General features: G+C 43.4%; 1 protein-coding gene across 1 annotated transcript; it reads left to right on the top strand.

Moving 5' to 3' along the window:
- LOC311064245 (uncharacterized protein) lies at positions 1-22,492 on the top strand. Its single transcript, XM_084084082.1, has 3 exons — positions 1-210; positions 2,197-2,311; positions 20,114-22,492. Exons 2-3 carry the CDS (start codon positions 2,254-2,256, stop codon positions 21,556-21,558), a joined length of 1,503 nt encoding a protein of 500 aa, XP_083940208.1. The 5' UTR covers positions 1-210; positions 2,197-2,253; the 3' UTR covers positions 21,559-22,492.
- The last annotated feature ends 3,437 nt before the right edge of the window (positions 22,493-25,929 follow it).

Raw genomic sequence — 25,929 nt, 5'->3', positions numbered from 1 at the left:
CCGAGTGGATGAATTCAGAGACATTCTGTATCATATCATATACGGTTTATCGCGCACAAACCTGCGTGTAATTTGTGTCTTACATGAGTGTTTGCACAACAGTCAGTATAAGAGGACAAACGGCACGTTTTTGGAAAAGCAAGAGGAGTTTTTGCTAGCTGTTGTTTTGGAGTTGTGCTAAAAGCTAACGCCAATGCTAACCAGCTCACAGTGAGTCTAGAGCAGATTGCTTATTATAATTTCTCCGCAAGATTTTATTTGAAAATAGCTGATCTACAAGCTTACAGCGCGTCGCTAAGCTTGTAGATCTGCTATTTTCAAATAGCTGATGTATTATGTTAAAAGTGATCGTGTGGCCCATATTCGCTTCTTTTGGGCTGGTTTTCCAAGACCTGGTTGCTTGTTTCTTTTCATAGCACGTGATCAGACGTTTTCTAGGCACATTTAACTTCCACATTTGGACTGTTAAGGTATTTTTGCATTTAACTGTATTGTTGCGATTTATATTCCTGAAAGAAGAGGGGTATTTATCTTTAAGGTTTTGAACCTGAACGGTGTTTACAAGAACTTTGGTTTTTGTTGTTTACATTTATATGTCCATTCTATTTTCTATTTTACACCAATCATTGCACAAATAACGAAATAATTGAGATTTTATTTTTGTCTCCGCCAGGCCGTAAGGCATGCGAGAGAGTATGTTTAGCACCCTGTCCGTCCGTCTGTCTGTGGACAGCTAATCTCTGGCACCGTTGGCTTCATCGCAGCGAAACTGTGCACACAGACTCCCTGGATGCCAATTCAGAACCTCTGCCCCATTTTTTTTCACATGGGCCTGTTATAGCGCCACCAGGAAGCCGCTTTTTGCAAAACTTTTTTACATTTTTTATTACAGTACTCCTATATATTTTGTCCAAACATCACGCGAATCGGCACACAGTATCTCTATAGTCATTAAACGAAACAGGTATTTCAATTTTTTCATATTCCATCCTGATTGGCTAAAAATGGCTTCCAAAGTTTGCAGGATCGGTCCGTTTTCAACAAAATGCCTCAAATTGCTAACACAGCATGCAATTTCTGTGAAGTTTTGCACGCACATTCTCACTGGGCAGAGGAAGAAATGCCACTTGAAAATGTTCAAATCAGCCTCATGGTGGCGCTATAACAGGCCGATTCGTGGTTTTACCTAAAACTGCACCGATATGTGTATACATTTTGTATGTGCACTCCCTAGAGGCCAAGGAAAAACCTTTGCCCTGGATTTTAAACATCTGCCTTTTATAGCGCCACCAGGAGGCCGACTTATATAAAACACATCTTTTGCTATTACTCCTTCAGATTTTATCCAAATTTCACGCAAATCGGTAGACATGATCTCTATAGTCATGTGATCATGACGGATCTGTTATATTTCTGATATTCCATCCTGATTGGCTACGATTGACATCTAAAGTTTGCAGGAGTGGCCTGTTTTGAACACAATGTTGCAAATCATGAATGCAGCGTCCGATTGCGGTGAAACTTTGCATGCACATTTAAACTACGTTGAGGCCACATATGCCACCCTTTTAACATTGCCCTATTATAGCGCCACCAGGAGGAAGATTTTTGCAAAACTATTTTCTTTTAAATTACTCCTACAAATATTGTCCAAACATCACACAAATCAATACAAATGATCTCTTTAGTTAAGTCAAGACGGATCCGTCCCATCGGCCTGATTATTCACATTCCAGCCTGACTGGCGAATTCCGAACATTGCTGGCCCACACTAACCTACCTGACCTGGCGGAGACCTGTGCTCCGAGGAGCAATTTTTCTAGTTTTAAATACTTTGTGGTGTGAATTCATTTCGTTGTTTTCTACTAGATAGAGGGTCCATTTGGTTACACGTCCTAAGTGGTTAAATTGAAGCTAAGAGAGGCTCATTTAATATACTTTGGGTTAAAAACTGCATGAACAGGTCAATTGATAATATTGTGACTTTAAAAACTGCTTTTGCATTTATTATTATAAAAGAGATCCAAGCTAATTAAAACTGAGTTAATCAGAGTTAAGTTCAAATTATTTAAAATAACTCAAAAGCCCTCCCCTCATTAACATGACGATCGAGGGGACCACTATACAATTACAATTTCATTTATTTATGGAGCAATTGTTATACAATGAAAAGCACCAACTGTCGTTTTTTGAAAGGTGGAGGCAGTACCAGGTGTTGTAGCTGTGTCCTCAAAGCCATCACCTGCCAGGGATATGAAACTGGTTATAAAGGAAGAGGGCCGTTGTATGCCGTGCACAAGATACACCAAAGGTGAGAGCGATGATGATCCTAATGCTCGCATATGTTTAGAAAAAAGTGCAATCAACTGTAGTTCCTGATTTCAGAGCTGCACCATTGACTTCAGATGTTAATGCATTAAGGGTGTCACGATACTCGATACGTACCGAAAATGACGTTCGATACAGTGTATCGAAATCAAAAGCCGTATTGCGATTCAGCGCATGCGCACATCCGATGTAGCAGATCTACAAGCTTGTAGATCTGCTATTTTTGGCTAAAGTTCTTTTAATGAAGTTAAAAGAACTTTTTAACTTCATTAATTTTTTAGCCAAATTTTTGGCTAAAGTTCTTTTAATGAAGTTTAGGACTCAAGCAACAAGATCCTGGGGTTGTTTTGTGTATAATCTGTGTTTTTAGATATATAGTAATCTTCGACGGTTTGGTGACGTTATTTACGTCACGAGATGTTACATCATTCCTTTACGCACTACATGTTATCTCGTCGCGTCTCAGTCAGAGCAGCTCCAAGGGGGTGTCACCAAGCTTTGGTCCAACCTTGAACCTTCTTGGACTCCACCCCTTTGTTTTGAGTTGTAAATAATCCCCACCCCTTTAGCTGCGTTCCCCGTTCAGATTTGTATCATGGCGTCAGCACTCACATCTGAGTCAGAGGATATGGAAGATGAGGACTTTTTGCAAATTATTGCTGATGCTGAGATACAGCAGGGCTATTTATTTGAACCGGACTACAACGATGAACAGCTCCAGCGCAGGGACGAGGAGGAGGCGGCGGCGGCTGCTGCTCAAGCAGCCAGGCAGGTGCTGGGGCGGTCGTGGCGCAGCCACGCGTCGGGGACACTTCTTGGTGCCTGTGCACCAATTGCATGTCCATGGTGACAGAAATAGAGTCGATTTGTTGCCACAAATTCCCCCTTGCGCAATTCCTGCTGGATGAGCTGTTGGATGAGCAAGATGCCAGGGGGGGGCCAGCAGGGCAACCCATATGTGTAACCCTGCACAACAGCTATGCAATAAACTTAGATCGACATAACCTGGAAACCTACTTCAGGATTCCCAAAAAGAACTGGGAGAATCAACCAAAACCAAAGGGGCCAGGTGGACGCATGTCTGAAGAGTAAGTAAACATTGCTGTAAAGTAACCATGTAGCGCTGCCACACATGTGTAAAAGAGGATCTAGTTTTATAATGGCATTTAAAAGTTTATGCCTATGAATTAAAATAGTCCTTAAATTAACGCCATCCTTTAAGGGTAAGGTCCTATCGTTTGTGATGGTTATGTTTTCATTTTGTTATTGTTTTGGGGGGTTTATATGTTTATGCTTTCATTTTGATGTATTCTGATGGATTGATTGACATTGATTGATGGGTCTGTGAATGACGGACGCACCATATAGTGTGCGGAAGTTGCCGGCCCTCGGGGGGGAAAAGAAATGACAGAGACAAACCGTCAGGGAGTCCACGGGAGACCTGGTTAGTTTGATTAAGTATTTGTCGGTTCCTCTAAGCTATCAGTGGAATATAGCAAAGGCCACATTATCTGTCAATACTCACCGTTAAAGAGAAGAGACGCTGAGGACATTCTTCTATTGGTGAGACCGTTTATTTTGTGTTTGTATCCAGCGTGGATTTACGTTTCTTTTCTCCGTGGAGATCTGCCGTTTCTTGGGATTATTCCGCTTCTGGAGGATTACTTTTGCTTTTGGATTTCTTTTGGAATCAACCTTTTTTTCGTGCTGTTTTGGGGGAGCGTTTGGGAGACGCCACAAGGAACTATACTGGAACAATAGGCGCGTGCACGCGAGCGTGCGGGAGACGCGGACTTTACCGTCGGGCTTCATGATCTGCTACTTTTGCAATGCATGTATTATTTTCCTGTCATTTGATTTAGATAAAAGGGTTAACCTTGACCACAAACCTTCGTGCTTTATTTCTGGCTGTGTTTATTTGTTGTTTATTTGTTGAAGTGCACTGCTCTCAACATAATCAATTGTATCTGTAAAGAGATCATTCAATACCCGTGATTTAAAAAATAGTAACAGTCAAATATATAGTATCTGACCGTTACATATGGTGGCCCATACGGGGAATGATTTAAATTGATTTTGTTTTGTTTGTTTTGTATTGAACATTGAACAATATGGCAGAACACCCAGTAGATACAGCCGAGGTTATTGATACTCCATCTACTCCAGTGAATGAAAATATGCCTGTATTTGGTGACCCCGATTTCACCGCAGGACCTTTCGTCACAAGGAGAAATCCTACTGATGAAATATCCTCTTTATTGAGTGATTTGTACATAGAAAATGACGGTCAAGACGTTAAAGCACTTGTTGGAAATAACGATGATGATGATGATGTTGATGATGAGGAGGAGGAGGAGGGGGTTGGTGATGGTGTTGGGGTTGAGGCTGAATTAAATGTTACTGGTGACAGACAGGGAATACAGTATGCTACACAGGCTGATTTTGGGCAGCTTAAAGACATAGTGAATGCTATGAAGGCTGATTATGGGGAACTTAAAGGTGAGGTGAATTCTCTGAAGGAACAGGTGGTTAAGCTGGAAACTGATTTCAGAGATTCTGTGGACAGTGCCCTGAATAGAGAGACCCACCTAAGGAAATCCATTGACACTGCCCTAGCCAGGGTGGACGAGGGAACTGCAGCAAGCATACAGAGACTAGAAAGAGAGACAGTGAACTGTATGTTACGTAGGGATGACAAATGGAAGAAGGAGCTTGATGGCTTAAGACCAACAAGCACTCCTGTGGCAAACCGAACCAGAAATGTAGCGGTTTCTACAGATGTCAGCTACATAGCACCCCCTAGATCCCATAGTCTGCCTGGTGCACATTCACTCTCCTCTCCGTCGTACTCCAAACCTCCCGTGAAGTTGGAGTTTCCTACATTCGGCGCCACGACTGAAAATTCTGATGTCCTTGCCTTTGTCGAAGAGTGTGAGAACTTCCTTGGGCTCAGACCCCTCTCCAACCCGGAACTCTTAGGAGCACTGTCTTCTGTCTTCAAGGGGCCAGCACTCAGCTGGTGGAAGGCTGAAAAAAGCCAAGTTCATGACTGGGTCTCATTTAAGAGTGCCTTCATGTCTGCTTTCCTTCCCTCCGACTACATGACTGAAGTAGAGGAGAGATTGAGGGCCATGGTGCAGAAACCAGAACAATGTCTCAGGGACTTTGCTTATGATTATCGTGCACTATGTCTCAAGTGGAAGCGAGACATGCCAGAGGACGAGATAGTGAGACGCATCCTGAGTAATCTCAACCCAAACGTGGCTGGCTGCCTGAGGGGGACTGTGACGACAGTGACCCAGCTGGTGAAGGTGGGTTCCATGGTGGAGAAGGACTTCTCAGGGTCCCAGGAGTACTGGCAGAGGGTGAAGGCAAGTACCGGAAAACAGGGAAAGAAGGAGAAGAAGCAGTCTCAGAAAACAGCAGAGCTTTCAGTAGTACAACACCAGGGCTACAAAAAGAAAGAACCCAGGATCCTGTTAGTCCCGGTTACCATCAAGGGAATATCAGTAGAAGCCGTTGTGGACACTGGGAGTTCATACACGCTGATTAGGGAAAGTCTGGGGAAGCGGATCATGTTACCCGACGAAACCTTGTTACCGGCAGAGAGACAAGGATTTGTCCTAGCCGATGGGACAACTCGCCACGCTTTGGGAAAGAAAGGTCTCTGCTTCGACTGGCACGGTATGAAAACCACTATCGACACCCATGTGATGCAGGACCGCCATCTTGTGTTCCCATTAATCCTTGGGCTGGACTTCCTTTCTGAAACTGGTGCCATTCTTGATCTGGCTAAGAGGAGATATGGGTTGAAATCAGGTAAAGGTTACACCTATTATCCATTCTTAAGCCAACCCAACCCCGACTCCAGCGTGTGGGACAAGGCTCCCTCCATCATGTACCAACCAGGCATTCGCCTCTACTACGCCTTACCACCAGGGGAGATGAGAAGTTGCTGGGCTTCCACTGTCCAGAGAGAGTCAGTGGCACCCTACGACACGGACAGCCCGGAGGAGCTACACCAGCTCATGGGAGACTGGCCCACCGTCACCTCCAGTATACTGGGGAAGACATCGGTGGAGAAACACACCATCTTCCTGCAGGATGAAGTGCCGGTGCGATCCAAGGCTTATCGTGTCTCCCCTCTGAAGAAGAAGGTCATCGAAGACCATGTGGAGAGAATGCTCGTGGATGGGATCATTGAGCCGTCGCAGTCAGCTTGGTCATCCCCTGTGGTCCTAGTAAACAAACCTGATGGATCCTATAGGTTTTGTGTGGACTATAGGCGGGTCAATGCCAAGACCTTACCAGACGCTTATCCGATGCCCATCATTCACGACATCCTTGAATCCCTGGAAGGTGCCTCCTGGTTCAGCTCTTTGGACTTGCAGTCTGGTTACTGGCAGGTGGCGATGGCAGAGGAGAGCAAGCCGAAGACTGCTTTCATAACATCTCTTGGCCTGTTCCAGTTTAAGGCCATGCCATTCGGTCTGCGGAACGCTGCAGCCTCCTTTCAACGTTTAATGGAGCGGGTCTTGGCGGAGTTGAGAGGAAAGCTATGCTTCGTGTACATCGATGACATCATTGTGTATTCTCGCTCCAAAGAGCAGCATCTTCGAGACTTGGAATCTGTCTTCCAGAAGTTGCATGCTGCCAATCTCAGCCTCAACATGAAAAAGTGCCACTTCTTCAAGCGGGAGCTGAAGTTTCTGGGACACATTGTCTCCAACCGAGGCGTGGAGGTCGATCCATCCAAGACCCAAGCTGTGTCGGACTACCCTGTCCCTCGGGACCTAAAAGCCGTACAGCGTTTCTTGGGGCTTGCGGGATGGTATCACAAATTCATACCCCGGTTTGCGGACATGGCAGCTCCACTAAACAACCTCAAGAGGAAGGGAGTGGAATGGAACTGGACCATGGAGTGCCAGGACAGCATGGACGCTCTGAAAGAGGCGTTGAAGAGTACACCGGTGTTGGCTCAACCCAATACCGCCCTGCCATTCCAGGTACATACGGACGCCAGCGAAGTGGGTCTCGGAGCCATCCTCTCTCAAATCACCGAGGATGGTGAGCACGTAATATCTTACGCGTCGAGGGGACTCCGAGGCCCAGAACGGAACTACTCCACTTCTGAGAAGGAGTGCCTGGCAGTGGTCTGGGCGGTGGAAAAATGGAGGCACTATCTGGAGGGACCAGAGTTCAATGTCTTCACCGACCACGCTGCACTGTCATGGGCTTTCAACTGTCCGAAGACCACATCTCGGCTGACTCGGTGGACACTCCGTTTGCAGCAATTCACCTTCAAGGTTCATTATCGGAAGGGTTGTCTGAACGCCGCCCCGGATGCACTGTCCAGAGCTTATGAACCACTCTCCATTCACTCATCACCCTGTCTGGTCATCTCCTCCAAAAGCCACTCTGACCTACCGACCACGTTGGCAGAATTGGCCCAGGCACAGGAGAAAGACCAGGTAGTATGTGACTTGAGGAGGGACATCGGTCAGTCAACATCTCCGCCGGATCGCATCGGCTTCTTTGAACACCAAGGGGTATTGTACCGAAGAGTTCCGGTGAAAAACCAGGGAGAAAAATGGCAGTTGGTTGTTCCTAAGTCTCTGGTGTCAGAATTCCTTCGGTACTTCCATGACAATCCTTTGGGTGGCCATCTGGGCAGGCTGAAGACCCTGTTGAGAGTTCTGGAGGTGGCTTGGTGGGCAAATGTCCGCAAAGACGTATGGGATCATACGAAGACCTGTGCCACCTGTCAGCAGTACAAGGCAGACAACACCAAACCGTCAGGGTTACTGCAGAGCACCCAAGTCACCGCACCCGGAGTGATGCTGGGAATCGACCTCATGGGTCCATTCCCAAGGAGCAAAAGCGGCAACTGTTACCTCCTGGTGGTGGTGGACTATTACTCCAAGTGGGTGGAGATGTTCCCCTTGAGAGACAGCAAAACACCTCGTCTCATCAAGATCCTCAGGGAGGAAATCTTCACCCGCTGGGGTGTGCCATTGTACCTGGTTTCGGACCGAGGACCACAATTCACGGCCAACTTGCTGATGGACCTCTGCAAGGCTTGGGGTGTTGTCCAGAAGCTCACCACCAGTTATCATCCACAAACCAACCTTACAGAGCGTGTCAACCGGACACTGAAAACCATGATTGCATCATTCGTCGGCCAGCATCATAACACCTGGGACCAGTGGCTACCGGAATTCCGTTTTGCCCTCAACACCGCCCAACAGGAGACTACAGGCAAATTCCCTGCTGAGCTTGCCTTGGGCAGGAAGATCCAAGGACCACTGGAGAGGCTGATCAATAAACCACCGTCTCCTGAACAGCAAGCCGCTTATGATCTGGTGGAGAGACAGCAGAAGATGGCGGAGGAGGTCAGGAGGAGAGTGGGTGTGCACCAGGCTAGACAAGCTAGGTTTTATAATGCCCGCAGGAAAGATGCGCACTTCCAGCCGGGTGACCTAGTCTGGGTCAGGACGCATCCTCTCTCAAAAGCCAGTGACAAGTTCTCAGCTAAGCTTGCGCCGAAGTGGGAAGGGCCAGCGAAAATACTGAGAAAATTGGGGCCGGTAAATTACCGAATAGGATGGAATAACCCACCTGATAAACAGGACACAATAAATGTGGTCAACATAAAAAAGTTCTATGGCACCTCACCCTAGAAGCCGCTGGCTGGAGGGGGGGTCTATGTAGCGCTGCCACACATGTGTAAAAGAGGATTTAGTTTTATAATGGCATTTAAAAGTTTATGCCTATGAATTAAAATAGTCCTTAAATTAACGCCATCCTTTAAGGGTAAGGTCCTATCGTTTGTGATGGTTATGTTTTCATTTTGTTATTGTTTTGGCGGGTTTATATGTTTATGCTTTCATTTTGATGTATTCTGATGGATTGATTGACATTGATTGATGGGTCTGTGAATGACGGACGCACCATATAGTGTGCGGAAGTTGCCGGCCCTCGGGGGGGAAAAGAAATGACAGAGACAAACCGTCAGGGAGTCCACGGGAGACCTGGTTAGTTTGATTAAGTATTTGTCGGTTCCTCTAAGCTATCAGTGGAATATAGCAAAGGCCACATTATCTGTCAATACTCACCGTTAAAGAGAAGAGACGCTGAGGACATTCTTCTATTGGTGAGACCGTTTATTTTGTGTTTGTATCCAGCGTGGATTTATGTTTCTTTTCTCCGTGGAGATCTGCCGTTTCTTGGGATTATTCCGCTTCTGGAGGATTACTTTTGCTTTTGGATTTCTTTTGGAATCAACCTTTTTTCGTGCTGTTTTGGGGGAGCGTTTGGGAGACGCCACAAGGAACTATACTGGAACAATAGGCGCGTGCGCGCGAGCGTGCGGGAGACGCGGACTTTACCGTCGGGCTTCATGATCTGCTACTTTTGCAATGCATGTATTATTTTCCTGTCATTTGATTTAGATAAAAGGGTTAACCTTGACCACAAACTTTCGTGCTTTATTTCTGGCTGTGTTTATTTGTTGTTTATTTGTTGAAGTGCACTGCTCTCAACATAATCAATTGTATCTGTAAAGAGATCATTCAATACCTGTGATTTAAAAAATAGTAACAGTCAAATATATAGTATCTGACCGTTACAACCACTATCACTAAAATCTCAAGTTGTATACCTCGGGTAGGCTAAGCTAGCTGATGAAGTAGCCCTGAAACATGTCCCCCCGGTTTATCGGCGTGTTCTATTTTTTTACATTGCCAACTCTCACATGTACATAAACGTTCAGATTTCAAATATAAAGTGCTTACCCCCGAGCCACGGATGTTACCTCGCGATCCGGACCGCGATAAGTACCCATATCTCCCGTATTGTGCAATAAAAAGCATTTTAATCCGATCATAGAGTGCAATACACCTCCCAACCATTAGTGTCGCATGGTTGAAAGCAATGGAGAAAATTTGGAGAAAATGGCCGGCGATCGGATTAAAAGGGCTCAGCTTTTTCAGCACATCAAGTGTGGCCCATTTGAGGTCCTTGGTCATGTGTACTTGAACTTTTTAATCATTTGCAGTATCCTGGAAATTAGAAAATAGCCATAGACAAAACACAAGGAAAATGGTCAGATATGTGAAATGTTCCCAATATGAGCAGATCAGATGTATGAACACATAACGGTGCAGGGTTCAACTAATGACAATGAAATAAGGCAGCACAACAAGGAACTTGAAATTGCTGACCATCTCCACTGCGACACCGTCGATGCACAGGGGAGTAAGCTCTCTTCCCAGCCTCCTGTAGTCCATAATCAGCTCCTTGGTGTCCTTCATTGAGTGCGAGGTTGTTATCATGACACCATTGTGTCAGTGATTTGACCATATTCCTGTAGGCAGTCTCTATCCCACGATTTTGTAACCCCATTTTTTACACCCAGTGCCAATTGCCTATGTAACCCTGGGCACTACCACCCCTCTGCCAACACGGAACACGGGGAGAACATACAAACTCCACACAGAGGCCCTTTCGCCAACCCCACCTAGGGTATGATGGGTATGATGACGCGGAGGAGAGAACACGCCCCCAGCGCCCACAGCGTCCTCTGCGGGAATCCTGTAGGCAGTCTCATCATCACTGATGAGACCCATCACCGTTGTGTCATCAGCATGGTCACCAGCAACCGACCGTCAACTGCATCAGAATATGACAGGAGAGGTGTCACTGACTGGCAACATTTTTGGGAACAACCAGGGAGAAGACTATAAGCTTCACAACATGCAGGACTTACCTATTGGAACCGACTCCGACTTCTGTCGAGTAATTCCTGCAGTGGGGGGGGCAGGTGTACGGGCAATGTTGGGCGGAAGGTCCGATGGCTGAGGCAGATCGATTGAGGATGTCGGGGCCTTGTACATCACACTTGGGTCCCGGCGACGCTCAATGACCAGCTGCATTAGAGTGTCTCTAAAGTGGTGGGTGCGAGGCTTATAAATCCTTTTCTCCACCCACATGCCTGAGCGCCTGCAGTTGACCTTCTTGTGACGCGGTGCACCTGAATAAAAGGAGGAAAAAAAGTTTCAACAAGGACTCACCATTGAAAGTATGCTGCAAGTGTGACAAAAAAAATCTGCTCCAAAAACACACCTGTAAGAGTAGTGGCTTGCCTTCTATTTACAATATTCTCATTGTGCTCCATAATGGCAAGATGGCCTCTCTCCTTCATCCCCATGTAGGAGAAGGACTGGCGTTTCGGGATGTATTTCAGCAGGGCACTATAATGGAACACCTCAAGCTCACCTGTGTGTTGTAACATGAAAGCACACAAACATCCACTGTAAACCAACTGGTATGTGTCATTTGAAAAGGTGTCAACTTGACAATGACTTATGATTGCTTATCGCGTTCAAGGGCTAATTCCTTACCAGTATGCTTAAAGAGGCCCATTTGTCCAAGGTCCTTTAGCCTTTTGTCCTGGACCAGGGAGGACAGCGTCTTGTAGGATGCAGACTCCCTCTGCATCCACATCCTCTTCCGTCGCTGTTCTGAGCACAGTGGAAGATGATGGCAGTTGTGCTCATCATCACCCTCTGTCCACTTGTGCTCATCACATACAGTACATGGTGAAGAATGGACAGCCACCGCTGCTCCAGTAGCTACAGTATTGTGAATATCAGTTATTGACTGCTTGGTAATGACTGCAACAATGGAAAGAAATTGCAACTGGCTGAGAAAAATCCAGAATCGTACTGCTGGCGATCCCTCACCTCTGTGTCACCGTCACATGTTGAGCAGGAAAACCACATGTGGTTATAAATGGACCTATCAAGAACAACATACACAAGAAAAAACAATTAGACTGAACAAATGACATGTTTGAAATATGCGTCTTCGTTGCATAAACATTCAACACTCACTGCTTCTGGTCTTCAACTTTTTACAGGAAACCTACACACACACACACACACACACACACACACACACACACACACACACACACACACACACACACACACACACACACACACACTGAACATTGTGCCCTGTAATTGCATGAAATTACATGTGCTGCTACAATTATCTCATGATAACATGAATAGTATATACTGTATACAGCTTTGAACCAGAGCCAACCTTTAGCTGTGTGCCATACGTCAAACTGATGTTCAACTCTCATCAGCTTTCGGACCGAGGGAGAGCGGTCTGTAGCGATCACGTCCACATACAACCCCATACCAAGCAGCTCTGTAAGTAAGCAAAGTTTATCTATGAAGTACCTTTCAAAACATAGTTACAAGGTGCTGTACAATGACCCACAAAATGAGAAAATGTAGTTATAACAAGGCAACAAAAGAGCAATAAAGCATATGAGAACCTGTCAGTCCACGCCTGAAGCCCAGTGGTTCCATCATAACAGAGCTGGAGGCTTCTGTGACCTGGAAGGAGGAGCGAGAAACAAAATGCAGCAGTACAGAAAATTATTTCAGTAACAACACAATGTTACACTATGTTCTGTTAGAAACAGACAACATTTCAAAACATCTACATTACCTGAACCAGTTCAGTGTGAAGAATCTCCTTCGTGTCCTCCAACATGAAGGTCTAGTGGCAGAACTTGGCACTGAATCCAGGAGAGTCGCATCTGGCATCTCCCAGGAGCTGTGGCTGCTTACTAGGACTATATTCTATGCCTTCCTGCTCAAAGAAGACTCGTGTCAAGAGTCCTCTCCTCTGCTCCTGGTATATGTCCTCAATGGCAGGGTGAAAATAGGCCTTTTGAAGTTCATGAAAGGTTGTGACACCAAACATGTGGAGTCTCATGGTCTTTGCCCACGTGGAAAGCTCAGTGAAGCTACCCCCCGTGAAAACAACTGCTCCAGCAACTTGTAAGTGGACCTCTGCCATGCCCCTGACATCCGGCGATGACCTCCAGGTGTCTGTGTGCCCGTCAGTGCATCGCCACTTGATGTTGAGCTGTGCACCAACATAGTGCTTCTGCACATCAGATTCTGGGATAGATTTCCCACACACCTGGCAGAATTTGAAGAGGGACATTATCCTCTCCTCATCCACCAGCACCCCATCCTTGAGTACCTTCCCCTTCCCATTCAATGCCTCTTCCTCCTCCTCCTCCTCCTCCGTCATCGTCTCAGGCTCGTAGCTCTCATCCCCCAGGTCACACGCCTCCACATCGGTCTCAACTTAACTGGAAAGGTGTCCTGCGGTCTGAATGAAAACCATGACTTGAAAGCAATCTCTTTCATATGGAAGTATGATTGTATTCAAATGAGAAGATTACAGATGTTCACGTCAACATTTGCAGACTTTTCATTGCATATTTTCTATGGCGCTAGAAGTGGATGACACCTGAGTAAAGTAGTTTTTCAAACAGCTAGGCTAACTTACAGATTGACTTGCCCCTGGCACTGCCACTGGAACAATGTTCAACGACGTTGACGGTTCCTCTGTCTGGATGAGAGTAGAAACAGCAACAGAGTGTTATGTCCAAAAAAAAACATGATTACTACATTCAAACATTTGGACAGCTGTGTGAGGCCTGGTGAGGAATGGTTTAGCGGTACAATTCAAACAATTCAAACATTTTATCAGATTCTGTTGTCCAAGCAATATAGAAATTAGTTATATTTGGTCTTATATTAGTTTGACTAGTTTTTCTTTTCCTGATCATGTTGCTAATGCTATGAAGAATTTCACACTCTTATTTCACTGTAAACTGTGGTGTGAAAAAGTGCATTCTGAAGTGTAAGATCAGGGTAAATGGCATGACTCACCAGTCAGCAAATGGAGATGTACTGTAAATGGAGTGAAAATAAAATCACTTGCTGTAAAACATCTGGCCCCCCAGATATGTGGGCCAGTTGTAGGGGAGGTATTATTGAACTATTTTCCAACGTTGTAATGCAAATTTGAAAAAGGAACTGACCTTTTCCTACAGATGTACAAACAAACTGTACAAAAGGTTTACATTTGGGTTTTTGACAGCATGTATTGAAAAATACGTTTGGGAATAGGTAAAAATGAAAACACAAACCCGAAACAAACAACTCAGATGGGCAAGGAAGTATTACACCAGGGAACTTCGACACATGCAATAATAACGATAGCCATTCATATATACCCATTGTTATGCTACGCGTAGCTATGTTTGCTCAATATACTCATATAACCATGGATCACACGACGGTCGTGAAGTCATCTACATAAACATTCAGATTTCACATATAAAGTGCTTACCCCATTGCCACGGATGTTACAATATACATCGGATGGGTCTAAGTACCCGTATCTTACGTATTGTTCAATAAAAAGCATTTTAATCCGATCGGTGGCCATTTTCTCTGAATTTCCTCCATGCTTTCAACTATGCGACCCTATCGGTTGTGAATTGTATTGCACTCTGATACATTATAACTATGATGATATGGCTGCCGATCGGATGAAAATGCTTTTTATTGAACAATACGTAAGATACGGGTACTTCTGAGGGCCCGTACATAATTGTAACATCCGTGGCCATGAAGTAAGCACTTTATATTTGAAATCTGAACGTTTATGTAGATGTACGGGTTGTAAATGCAGAAAGTACCTAAACACCAGGTTGAATTTGCGCCATGACGCTTGTGACAGACGAACATCATGCAAACCATGGCTAGTTTCAGGGCAATACTAAGATATTATCGTGATCCTATCAAAACAAAACAGTGCTATGACTATTACAGTTACTTGGTATACCTGTGTTCGACGCCTTTTCGCAGGCGAAGGTCCGACTGACTCGGCGTCGTCCAAGTTTATGGAAGGAACCGCGGTGGTCGACAGTACTGGTCGAGGTTTTCGACCTCCCATGAGATGGTACCTCATCTGGTCACATTCATACTCTTCCGGGTTGAAGTGTAAACTACACACTCTCATGTTCTGTAGCTCCCTGAGTGGTGTGTTGTCGTTGAACTTCGGGTTCTTGATGGCTCTGACCCACTTCTTAGAACGCTCTGGATCCTTGACTGGAAAGGTGAAGGAACTAACTCCACCAGGATGATTCCTCCTCTTAGTAACTGTGCACTGTGGTACTGCACAAGAGCACACGGGCGGTGTCATGTTTCAGTAACGTCGCTCGATACTCAACAAGAAACAAGTCACCTCAACACTGCTCTGAACTCCTACTCTACAAATTGAATATGGCGCTTCTTGAGTTTATTCGATACCACGCAACCACAGGAATTCAGAGTGCAAAATGTTTTCTTTTTATTTAAAGAAAAACTAGGAACTAGGAGGTAGTGCATTTTCACATTTTAGACAGTCTGAGTCTAGTTAGTGCTTAGTGCAAATACAACAAATCAATTAAAAGAGGTGCAATCAGTAACAATGCTCAAATAAAAAAATAAAAAATAAGCCTGAGTGACACATTAAAAAGCAGGCATTTCAAGTCAAAATAAAGGCAGCACTAAACAGTCATAGGAACTGGGAGCCCTAGGAGGTAGTGCATTTTCACATTTTAGACAGTCTGAGTCTAGTTAGTGCTTAGTACAAAATACAACAAATCAATTAAAAGAGGTGCAATCAGTAACAATGCTCAAATAAAGAAATAATAAGCCTGAGTGACACATTTAAAGGCAGGCATTTCAAGTAGAAATAAAGGCAGCACGAAACAGTCATAGGAACTAGGAGCCCTAGGAGGTAGTGCATTTTCACATTTTAGACAGTCTGAGTCTAGTTAGTGCTTAGTACAAATACAACAAATCAATTAAAAGAGGTGCAATCAGTAACAATGCTCAAATAAAAAAAAAAATAAGCCTGAGTGACACATTTAAAGGCAGGCATTTCAAGTAGAAATAAAGGCAGCACAAAACAGTCAAGAGCAATAGTACTGTACTACTACAACAAATTATCAACTGTGTGAAACAATTCAAACACATTCAAAGGGTAGTTAAGGCACTTGGCAGCACTAGAAACATTTTACTGAAATTGAAAAAAAAAAAACAAGGAAAAGGGAAACGGTGCAACTGCTTATTGCTTAAGAAGTACAAAAACTTCTCTGTAGCTACTAGCTAGCTTAGAGGCCTCTGGCCCTCTCAGATTTTTTGCTAGGAACACCAACATGTCAATGTGCTCCTCTGTAAGTCGTGCCCTTCTTGGACTGACAATGAGCCCTGATGTACTAAATACACACTCTGATGCTACACTTGAAGCAGAGATACACAAATACTTTTTGGCAAAGTGGGCAAGGTGAGGTAACAATTTGTCGTTTTCTCCCCACCATTCGAGAGGGTCCTTTGTTTTTTCTTCACAGATTCTGTCATATGAACTCTTTTGTGAGTCCTACAGCAGCTTCCTCCTCGTCTTTGACATTTTTACTCTTTTTTTCCCCCTGTATGCTGAATAGCAGTCCCTTCAGATCCGTTTTCTTTTTCTTTGCTGGCTGTGGGGCTTCTGGTTCTGGAGGAGGTTGTGCTGTTCGTGGAATTTCTACTGAATTGCCAAGACTTTGTTTTACCTCTTCTTTCATAGTAACAAAACTGTCCTTGAACCTTGGGTCAAGAAACGTGGCTGTGTTCAGTAGTAGCTGCAGACTCTGGTTCTCATATCTTTGTTTGAGATCCCCTCCAATAGCTTCTTTAATTTGACGTTTTAGGTTGCTGTCACTTTCCTCAACTGTCAAATTTTTGAATATTTTCCAACATAGGGGAAGGACAGAGGAGAGTGTGGTATGTTTTTCACCACTAAGTGCATCAGTGTAACCACTGAGGGGGCTCAATACCTCCTGCACTAACTGAAGAGCTACAATGTCCGTGTCTCTGGGCATGAGGTGCCATTTCTTCCGGTCCTCAGCTAGAACGGCACAGACTGCTTGCTGCTGATCTAAGTATCTGTTTACCATTTGGTATGTTGAGTCCCAGCGTGTGGGCTCATCGTGGATCAATTTGTGCTCTTCTAGGTTCAGAGGTTTTTGTTTTATCTTTAACTTTCGATACAGCTTTGGAGACCTGCTGAACGCAGAAACAGTCTTTCTTAATCTCGACAGCACTTCAGGCACACAGCCTACATTCAGGCCCCTGCCCACGGCAAGGTGGAGGTTGTGGCCAAAACAGGGAACCCAGGTGAAGAAGGCAAATGCCTTCTTATTGTTTGAGGCATTATCAGTAGTAATACCGGCCATATCTGACATCACCAGCTTCCATGTTTCGTGTACCATCTCCTCCAATGCCTCCTTCAAGCTGTCCCCTGTGTGATCCGAGTGCATCCCAGCACAGCCCAGACACCAGCTCTTCATCTTCCAGGACTCTGTTATGAACTGTATAGTTACTGCCATGAAACAGGAGTTGGCCATGCTGGTCCACAGGTCAGTGGTGCAGGAGAAGAAGCGATTCCCCACAAGACTGTCTGTGACAGTATTTTTTATTTCATTGTACAGGGCTGGGATTTCAGTGTCCATGAAATAATTACGTGATTGAACCCAGGCTTCTCTACAGTGTAAATAGGGACCTGGTCCATGCAAATGTAAGTCGCTACAGCTCTGTTGATCTTCTTGGCCTCTTGCGAGTCTTCATCATACTTTTTTTGTCGAACCCAGGCCTCTCCAACACTCGGCTGTGCCAGTGGACAGTGACTGGCTGCACGTTGAGTTTCAGATTGAAGCTCAGCATCTCTCTTGCACTGAAAGAAATATAACAATCTATCTTTAGAAGTTTTATAAAAAACGTTTTTTTGCTTTTAGTCAGGCTTTTATAAAAAACTAACTATTATCTATCTTATTCTTATCAATTAATCTTGAATGAAAAACAAAGTAAGTAAGTATACATTAAACTAAAGTAGTGATGTGCTTACCTACAATACTTTATTTGTGTATGTACTTTCTTTGATTTATTTCTTAGGAGATTAATTTGATAAGATAATAAAGTTATAACTTATATTGAATGCCTGATTCAAATAGAATAACTTGGATGCTGTTGTGTGTGTCTCACACAACAGCATTGGTTGATATGAATAGAAACCATGATGAAGCAGTTAGTTGACTATGGTGGTAAAAAATAAATGATTAGATTTGTGCTTAGCAGGAGCAGGTTACAGCATTTAAGTTATTCTCTTATAATGGCCTTTATAATAACGTATCTTATCAATTAATCTTAAAATAAACCAAAGTGTACAAAAGTAGTGTGTGTCAGACTCACACAACATCATCTAAGTTGTTTGTTTCTTTTTTACCAGTCTACTCCTGCATTGGTTTCTATGGATATGATAACTAATGCATCCGGTCTAAGGCACGCCTACTCAAACTACTTCTGTTCATTTCCACTCCCCCACCCACACAAACGCAAACTGAGAATCGTTTCCGTATCCTCTCTCTAGAACGGATATGCACTGCAGTTAGCTTTAGCTATCATCGCTATCACTAACAACAACAAACACGTTTACTGGCCTCGCGGGCCGATTTTTAATGACTCATTTATGGTACAAACCTCTCTGAACTCCTTGTACAGGTCTTTGTGTCTGTCCTGGAGGTGTGATGCAAGGTTGCTCGTGTTGGCTCCCTTGCTCGGCACAATGCGAATGCATCGCTTGCACCTCAGTATGCTTGTGTCCTTTGGCTGTCCGTGTGCATCGGGTTCGAATCCGAAGTAGTTCCAAACTACACTTCTGGCGTTCTTTTTGTCAATTAAAACGGGCAGCGAAGGTCTTGCATCTGCACATGCCATTTTAAGAATAGAAAAGCGACTCGCACACCATTAACTTTATACTCGCGAGTCGCACCAGAGCAGCTCAGCAGCAGTAGCACACTCACATGGCTAGAGAGACAGAGTGGAGAGGGGAGGGGCTGCAGCCTGCATGCATTGCATTCCAGTCAGACTGGCCCCGGCTGGCGCTGTTGCGCAAGTGTTTTCTTCACCAACGGCAGAGGTACAAACGGAGTATCGTTATAACAAACGGAGTATCGATAGATCGATACCACGGGGAATTCATATTGAACCGTTTTTATTTTATAATTATCGATATATCGATATTTTTGACAACACTAGTTGTAAGGGCATAGAACCCTTTTTGTTATTCTCATTCTCATTTGATATTATTCAAATAAAAGGGACTTATTGAAAAACATGTGTTTTTCTTTACAAATCAAGACAATAGCCTAAATTAATAATCATATAGCCCTCAAAGCTGAAAAAACAGACGTTTTAAAAATATATATCCTATCAAAAATCGAATCGTGGATTAGGCGTATCGTGACACCCCTATAATGCATTGATTGCAGTGATCAAACATGTGATTGCTCCAGTGTGTCCATGTCAGATGTTGATCGTATACATTCAAAAGGAAGCAAGATGCCCTTTGGGAACGATGTTTGTTGGGAATGCAAGCCTTTCTGGTTTTGCAGTCAGTACCCATTGTCAGTGTCTGTTGTATGTCAGAGTAAGTGTCCCAATATTGTAGTACTTGATTGAATCTATGATGTCATATTGATCAGAGATCACCATATATGGGCATTAAAGGGACATTCAGGGATTTGTGCATTTTTACATGCCTGGACAACAGCTGACCTGACATCCGACTCGGCACATCACTACCATTGGGTGCTTAGGGTACTAAGCTCTACAGTGCCTTGGATTCATTCATTCATTTAGATGCATTCAGCATGTCTGCTTAGGAAAAGCACCCAAATATGATGGCCATTCAGGCCTGTATGTATTCAAGAGGTTTAGTGTGCCATGCTTCCAAATAAATATGGTTAACATTGTTGGAATACATTGGTTCTACCTCAATGAGTTTCCTAACTGTCATGTTATTTTCATCCTCCTAGACTGTGTTCCTCTTTGTAAGGAGGAGTCTTCACCTGAACAGAAGGAGAGGGGCCACAGACTGATCCAAAAAGAACCAAGACCTCCACAGATTCAAGATGAACAGGGGGAGGCGGCTGTCCCATTAGAGGCTGATGGGACAATGTTGACATTACTAACAGTGAAAAGTGAAGATGTTGAAAACAGAGAAACAGACCCTTCAGCCAGCAGTTCATCTGCACACAAACAAATACAAGCTGGTGCAGAGGACAGTGATGCATCACAACCAACTAGTGATGCTCAGCTCCTCTCTTCACACCGTTCTGAATCTGATACTGAAGACAGTGATGAGTGTGAGGAGACCAGGGAAGCCCTGCGATCACACAAGACACAAAACCTGGAAGGACAAGGACTGTCTATGAGCAACAAGCTGTCCCACAGGGTGAAATCATCAAAGCAAATTCCATCCATGACGACTCATAGAGGGGAAAATAGTCAACATAGTCATCTGAAGCAGCACATGAGGGTTCATACAGGGGAAAAACCCTTTAGCTGTACAGAGTGTGGTAACAGCTTTAGTCAAAGTACCACTCTGAAGAAGCACATGAGGATTCATACGGGAGAAAAACCCTTTAGCTGTACAGAGTGTGGTAACAGCTTTAGTCGAAAATGTATTCTGAAGCAGCACATGAGGATTCATACAGGGGAGAAGTCCTTTGGCTGTACAGTTTGTGACCGCAGCTTTAGTCGAAAGGGTGGTCTGTATCAGCACATGAGGACTCATACAGGGGAAAGGTCCTTTATGTGTACACTTTGTGGCAGCAGCTTTAGTCGTAAATGTGTTTTGAAGCAGCACATGAACATTCATACAGGGGAAAAGCCCTTTAGCTGTACACTTTGTGGCAGCAGCTTTAGTCAAAGTACCACTCTGAAGAAGCACATGAAGATTCATACGGGAGAAAAACCCTTTAGCTGTACAGTTTGTGGCAACCACTTTAGTCAAAGTGAAAATTTGCAGAAGCACATGCGTACCCATACAGGGGAAAAGCCATTTCGCTGTACATATTGTGGCAACGGCTTTAGTCAAAACAGCAGTCTGAAGAAGCACATGAAGATTCATACAGGGGAAAAACCCTTTATATGTACAGTTTGTGACCGAAGCTTTAGTCTAAATGAAAATATGAAGGCCCATATGAAAATCCATACGGGTGAAAAGCCCTTTAGCTGTACTGTTTGTGGCAACCGCTTTAGTCACAGAACCACTCTGAATAACCACATGAATATGCATACAGGGGAAAAACCTTTCAGTTGTACAGTTTGTGGCAATAGCTTTAGACAAGGGGCTAATCTGAAGCAGCACATGAGGGTTCATACAGGGGAAAAGCCCTTTAGTTGTAAGGTTTGTGGCAAGTGCTTTAGTCAAACAGGTGGCCTGACGCAGCACATGAGGATTCATACAGAGGGGTAAAACCCATGAGCTTTAAAGTTTGTGACAACAACTTTAGTCAAAATACCAATTTGAAGAAACATGAGGATTCACACATGGATACTGTGAATGTGTTTCTTTGTTTTGTTCTGCAGTGCAGCTATATCGGGACATAGTTTACGGATTTGATTGTAGTCTTTGGGTGGGATACTTTGCAGAATAACAAGTCCCTGTATAATCAACGTGTATGCTATTTATTATACAGTGACTGTGTTTGTTTTTCTGCATAGTGCAGGCTATTGTACAGGTGTACAAGCAGTGTTTACAAGACAGCCTAACAGGGCATAAATATGTAATTCAAAAGGAAGCATTCTCAAGCGATGGAACGACCCTTTATAGAACACACCATGGTAATGACCCATCCACACTCAAAAGTTCAAAGCTACAGTCACTGACCACTGGCCCAGGTTCAACAGATAAACACGAATGACTAAATGTTATTTAGGTTAAAATAAAAAACGATACCCAGTCACAATGTTTGTATGCGGCTTATTTAAACACTGGGTATATGCATTATATGTTCTGCTATTTTTGATGTACACCATACTGTGTTTATGTATCACATATTTTTGTTATCATGTTAACATGTATTTCCTGAAATTGTAACTGAACTGATTTTTCACATATTATTATTATAGACTAATACAGTTGTGTTGGTGCTCATTGGCCTGATGGTTTGTTTTTGTTTTCATAACATCTGTATAGAACATGGGTCTTCAACAGGGGGTCCGGGACCCCTAGGTGGTCCTCAGAGTTACTACAGGGGGTCCGCCAAATCTTTGTGTGATGTGATTATTTTGTTTTACATTAACCACTTGAACCCTAGCATCCCTTTTCTGAGGAGAACTTAAGCCAAAAATAGCCGATCTACAAGTAGATCTGCTATTTTTGAGTTATAGGTGTAGAGGGAAAACAGAGCAGCAAACGTTTATCTGAAATACATTTTTTTTACAATATAGAGGGGGTCCCTGCTTCATCTCTCTCTCAGCTAGGGGGTCCTTGGCCTGAAAACGTTGAAGACCCCTGGTATAGAACCATCAGAACTTCTGGCATGTAAAGACAAAATGCTGCAGCAGCAGTAGAGTCGTGAAGCATAATAAAAGGCAAAATCCAGACGTGAACATGGCATAAGTTGTTCAGCCTTGTACAGTAGGTGTTTTTGCAGGAGGCTACGCATTTTCTCATTCACACAATACTGTTGGGCTATATTATCACTACTAGAACATTTACCCCAAAAAGTGATGCCAGGACTATAACTTGGTGTAAGTTTTAAAAGGGGTAAAATAAGACATGATCATCTGATTATTGAACGGGTATTTCACTTCTGGGGTCATTTTAACCACAGCATTCCATAGTCTGGGAGCTATATTAACAAAACAAGAAAGTGCTGATCTACAAGAGTACTAATATCAAGAGAGTTTAAGTGGTTGACCTGTGCGCAGGCTTTTGTGTGAGCCACAGACCGTTTTTATGTTGCTCGATTCAATTAAAAAAAAGTTCTCACCCTGATTGGATAAACTTGGTATCCTGGCCTGAAACTGTAATTTGTGTTCATTATAATGCAGCAGAGACAGGGAACCCCCTGAACAAACACTTTATAACTGTTGTTACTTACTTTATGTCAAGGACCCCAAAATGTATATGTATTTGGCCGTAGACCTGCATGTGTTTTGAGGCCAGGGACCCCCATACAAGAACTTTGTTGTCAAAATGACATTTTTATGTTTTACTGATAATGCAAGCTCCCAACATTTTTCAACAGCATCGTTTCAACAGGCCTGCATACTTTTTGTTCAGGTTTTCCAGAAAACAGAATGAATTGAACCATATATATAATATTCTGAATTATTCCACACAAACAGTTTATGGCAATATATGGCTATTGACTTACAAATAACGCTGTATGTCAATTGTGCAACATAAGAGGATTAAATGGCCATTTCATGTTTACATTTTACAACAAAGGTTGTACAATTGCTCTTAAGTCACATTGTTGTGTGACAATAAAATGGTCCAGGTAACATTATCTTGTGACTTAAATGGCCAATGTCACACTCTTAACGCCACTAAACTTTTCAAAGTCATTTTTTCTAAAACATAGGGATGTAGGCCATTAATGTAGGACAGTGACAATGTGTGAAATTGTTATTTGGCCAAATATGGCATAATGGTTGCATACATACATCTATAAAGTTATCTAGGTTTAACTATATAAAGGTCAAGTATGGTTAGTAAAAACTGATAGTTAGTTGTCACCATTAAGGTGTTGTTGCTGGAGGCTAAATCCTTTCCAGCCTAACTAATTGTTATGCAAATGTATTATCCTATCTATATGTTCCACTTCATTTACACAAGACTGTCGTGGGGGCTATATGCCCACTACTTCATCATAATGAAAGGAATACATGCAAATGACTTGGCCCAACTATTCTCACCTGTATATTAACAATGGGACAAGTGTCCCCCAACACATTCTACAACATTCACTACCTGTGTTTTCTAAATGATTAGATACATGTAGAGTTTCAAACCCTACAACCAGAAATAATGGATTCATTTGTGTAAACCTGCACTGATGTATTTAAAGGGGTTGTAAGGGATATGTTTTGCTAAACTAAGTGCTAGATAGCTCTGTATTCCAATAGAAACCACTGTCATAGAGTGTCTGTTCATTAACTGGGATCTCTGTGTTTCTCCAGCACTTTAGGAAACAGAAAATAAAATGTCAGGTCAGGATACCGATTTTGTCAGGAATTTTGATTTTGATTTTGATTTATTTGAAAAGCCATCACCACATGGTCACCGCAGTTCGAAGATAACACAAGAAAGTCCTGAGACTTATTTCCGTTGAGGTCCTCTTACAATTAACAATCAATACGTTAAAAATACTTTACAATACAACACATGTAACTAACGTAACACTACATAGACACAAGTGACATACACAGTACAGACACAGTACCCATTACACAACAATACAAAACACAAGTAACAGTCACAGTACATACATACAAACAATACAAGAACACAAGTAACATACACAGTACACAAACAAGTGCTACCTTATCTTTCCTAGTCTATAGGGGAACCTTTTCTAATAGACATGCTTTTGTTTTGTATTTAAAAGTCCTCAGATTTGTTGTCAGTTTGACACTGTTTTCGAGGTCATTCCACTGTGTGGCTCCTATGTAAGTAAATGATTCCCTGCCTACTTTACTTTTAAAAGCCGGAAGGCTCACGTCTGCTACACTGGCTCTGGTGAAAAAATGGTGTACTTCGCTTCTCTGAGTAAAACATGTCTTTAAAAATATGGGGACCTCTCCATATATTATCTTATGAACCATGGTCAATCTGGCCATGATTACCCTGGATTCTACTGGGAGCCAGTTGAGTTCTCTAAACTGGTTCCTACCTATATGGGATCTGGGTCCTAACCCTAGAATGACCCTGATCAGTCTATTCTGAGCTGACTGTAGCTTTGTTTTGAGGGATTTCAATAAGCCCTCGAACCAAGATGTACAAGCGAAATCAAAATGGCACATAATAAGAGAATTGGCTACCACCTGTTTTGTCTCCCTATCCAAGTACCTTGCTGTCCTTGCCAGAAATTTAGTCAGTCCGGAGACTTTGCTCAGCACCTTGCTGGCCATATTTCGGCCATCTAGGTTACCCTCCAAGATACAACCCAGGTATTTCACCGATGATTTAGCCTCAATGAAGTCAGAATTTAATTTGACCTTGAACTCTGGGCTCTTTCCTAATTTGATTTTAGAACCAAATAGGATAGATTCCGACTTCCCTGTGTGTAAAGATAACTTATTATCTATAAGCCAGGAATTAACCTTTGTCAATTCCTCACTCAGGGAACTCTCCAGTGTGGATTGTTCCTTATGGGACATCAGCAGAGCTGAATCATCGGCATACAAGAACAAATCACAGTTACAGGCGTCTGTCATATCATTCACGTATACCAAAAACAGTGCTGGGCCTAGAATGCTTCCCTGAGGAACACCACATTTCATGAAGCTTGAATCTGACAAAACACCATTTACCTCTACCCTCTGTTCGCGGTCCGTTAGGTAGGATTGAAACCATTTGCATGTTGCCCTGTCTGCCCCCAGGGCCTCAAGCTTGTTGAGAAGACTAATGTGGTTCACCGTGTCGAATGCTCTCCGTAAGTCCAGTAGTACCATTCCACACAGCTTCCCACTATCAACCTCTTTCCTAATTTGTTCCGTTAAGAATAGTAAGCATGTGTCAGTTGAGTATGACTTTCTAAAGCCTGATTGGAGTTTGTACATTAGATTGTTCCTATTTAAGTACTCGTTTAATTGGTCATTGATTACCCTCTCA

The sequence above is a fragment of the Gymnoscopelus microlampas genome (assembly GCF_963454915.1).
Source record: "Gymnoscopelus microlampas genome assembly, chromosome: 17".
NCBI classification, from domain to species: domain Eukaryota; kingdom Metazoa; phylum Chordata; class Actinopteri; order Myctophiformes; family Myctophidae; genus Gymnoscopelus; species Gymnoscopelus microlampas.
Note: the sequence above shows the minus strand (reverse complement) of the source record. Positions and strands in the feature narration are given on the sequence as shown.